Source organism: Priapulus caudatus, unplaced genomic scaffold (genome assembly GCF_000485595.1).
Source record: "Priapulus caudatus unplaced genomic scaffold, Priapulus_caudatus-5.0.1 Scaffold2246, whole genome shotgun sequence".
Lineage (NCBI taxonomy): Eukaryota > Metazoa > Priapulida > Priapulimorpha > Priapulimorphida > Priapulidae > Priapulus > Priapulus caudatus.
In genome coordinates this window covers 21,815-23,652 of record NW_014579307.1, presented here as the reverse complement: position 1 = coordinate 23,652, position 1,838 = coordinate 21,815, and the positions used below count along the sequence as shown (strand labels likewise).

Below are 1,838 nucleotides of genomic sequence, written 5' to 3'. Positions count from 1 at the left end.
GTGACAGCGGCGGGCAGGCATCTCTGTCGGTGACGATTCTACCGCTTGTCCTACTTTTGGTCTGATCTACTTTCTTTCGTTTTCAGCACAGGTGTGTGTTGTGTGTGTTCGCAAGTGTATGTGTGTGTTCGCAGATGCGTGCGCGTGCGTGCGTGCGTGTGCGTGCGTTGGGTGGGGTACTACTTGGTAGTAATATTAATATTCTTTACTTACCCTCGTCTGTCTAGTCTCTTAGGCTAACGATCAGGATCAGTATGAGGATGCATTCCTGGATGCAGCAAACCCTCAGCAGAAGCTATCTACTAGCAGCAGCACTAACGTCACATGCCCCTCAACTTCAGTCTTATAGTATCGATCAATTAATCAATAACCAATCAATCAATCAATAATCAACCGATTGATAAATAATCAACTAATAAATCGATTGATCAATAATCAGCCAATAAATCGATTGATTGATAATCAGCCAATAAATTCCATCGATTGAGAATCAGCCAGTAAATCATGATCACTCATGCAATACGCTTTGTTTAAACCTGTGCTTGGTGCTCAGGGGTTATGCTAATGCTTACTACTCGCGCGCGCTCTCTCGCTCTCTCTCTCTCTCTCACTAATCTAACTTGACGTTGGCGTTTGTTTCAGACTCGCAGAGAAGAAACAGGAGTATACAGGGCCGTTCAGTTTCCTGAAGTATGACATAACGTTGTCTGTATGTGTCCGTGTGTGCGCGTGCGTGCGTGCGTGTGTGTGTGCGGTGTGACACCTCTCTAACTACTAACACCTGCTGACTAATACCTGTCTATAGGTATCCAGACTCCATGCGTGCGTGCGTACGTGCATGTGGGCGTGCGTGCATGTGTGTGATTCTAGCTAGGTAGCCAGTTCTCATCCTACTAACTCTCTCTCTCTCTTTCTCTTTCTCTCTGCTGTTTCAGACAACTAACACACAGGGCGAGTGTCCCCCTGCCGGTGGGGCGCCCCCTGATACTGCTACTACTACTAATAATAATATTAATACTAATAATAATAATGATAACCTGTAACATCTACACTAACATTGGTGCGTTTGTTCTCTTTCTAGCTGGTCAGGTGGTGTCGGAACTAACATTATAGTGTATTCTTACTGACCGTGTGTGTGTGTGTGCGTGCGTGCATGCGTGCGTGTATACGTGTGCCTGGGTAAAGTAGACCCAGCTATTACCTAGTAGTTTCATGTATGTAGCGGGTGAGAGAAAGTAGAGACAGTCCGACGTCGCATTTAGAGAGACCGAGAGGCAGGAGGAAAAGAGCATGCCACCACGAGAGAGAGAGACCGAGTGCAGTTTCTCGTTGCTCGCGGTGGAGCCTAGAGGTTCAGGAAAATCATGGCAGTTACAGCATTATTGTCAAAGTAAAGAGGAAATGCATGGGGCATGCATGCCATGATTAAGCATGCGGAGAACTGAGAAGAGGAGATGGCAGCGCAGTGAAATCCCCACATGGCCTCTATCGCAAGGTCGGAGCCGAGAGAGTGATGCTGGAGGAGCAGGAGTCCACATGCTCAGCGAAGTAGCGAGAGTCGAGCAAGTCGATAGATCATCGGTACGAGCTGAAGGAAACTTCCTCAACTCCAATATCTCCCAGTCCGTGTCCAGTCTCGATTCTCCGAGCTTCGCCACGCGTCTCCTCCTAAGAAGCCCCTTAAGAGTCTAGTCTCAATACAGCACGGCTACGACACTATCCTCTCCATACTCCACATCCTCTCTTTATCGTCGTCTCTCTCACCTCTCATCCATCATCATCTCCTCTATATATCACATCTACTAATACTTCTCTCATCCTACCTCTCTCTTCTCTCC

At 47.3% G+C, this 1,838-nt stretch overlaps 1 protein-coding gene across 2 annotated transcripts in view; it reads left to right on the top strand.

The window, feature by feature from the left end:
- Positions 1-1,838, top strand: part of LOC106818442 (cGMP-dependent protein kinase, isozyme 1-like) — a 19,216-nt gene that overhangs the window by 15,252 nt on the left and 2,126 nt on the right. For both annotated transcript variants that reach the window (XM_014823154.1, XM_014823153.1), the window contains exon 3: positions 643-690. In XM_014823154.1, the coding sequence (XP_014678640.1) occupies positions 643-690 (48 nt within the window). The remainder of the gene's footprint in view (positions 1-642; positions 691-1,838) is intronic.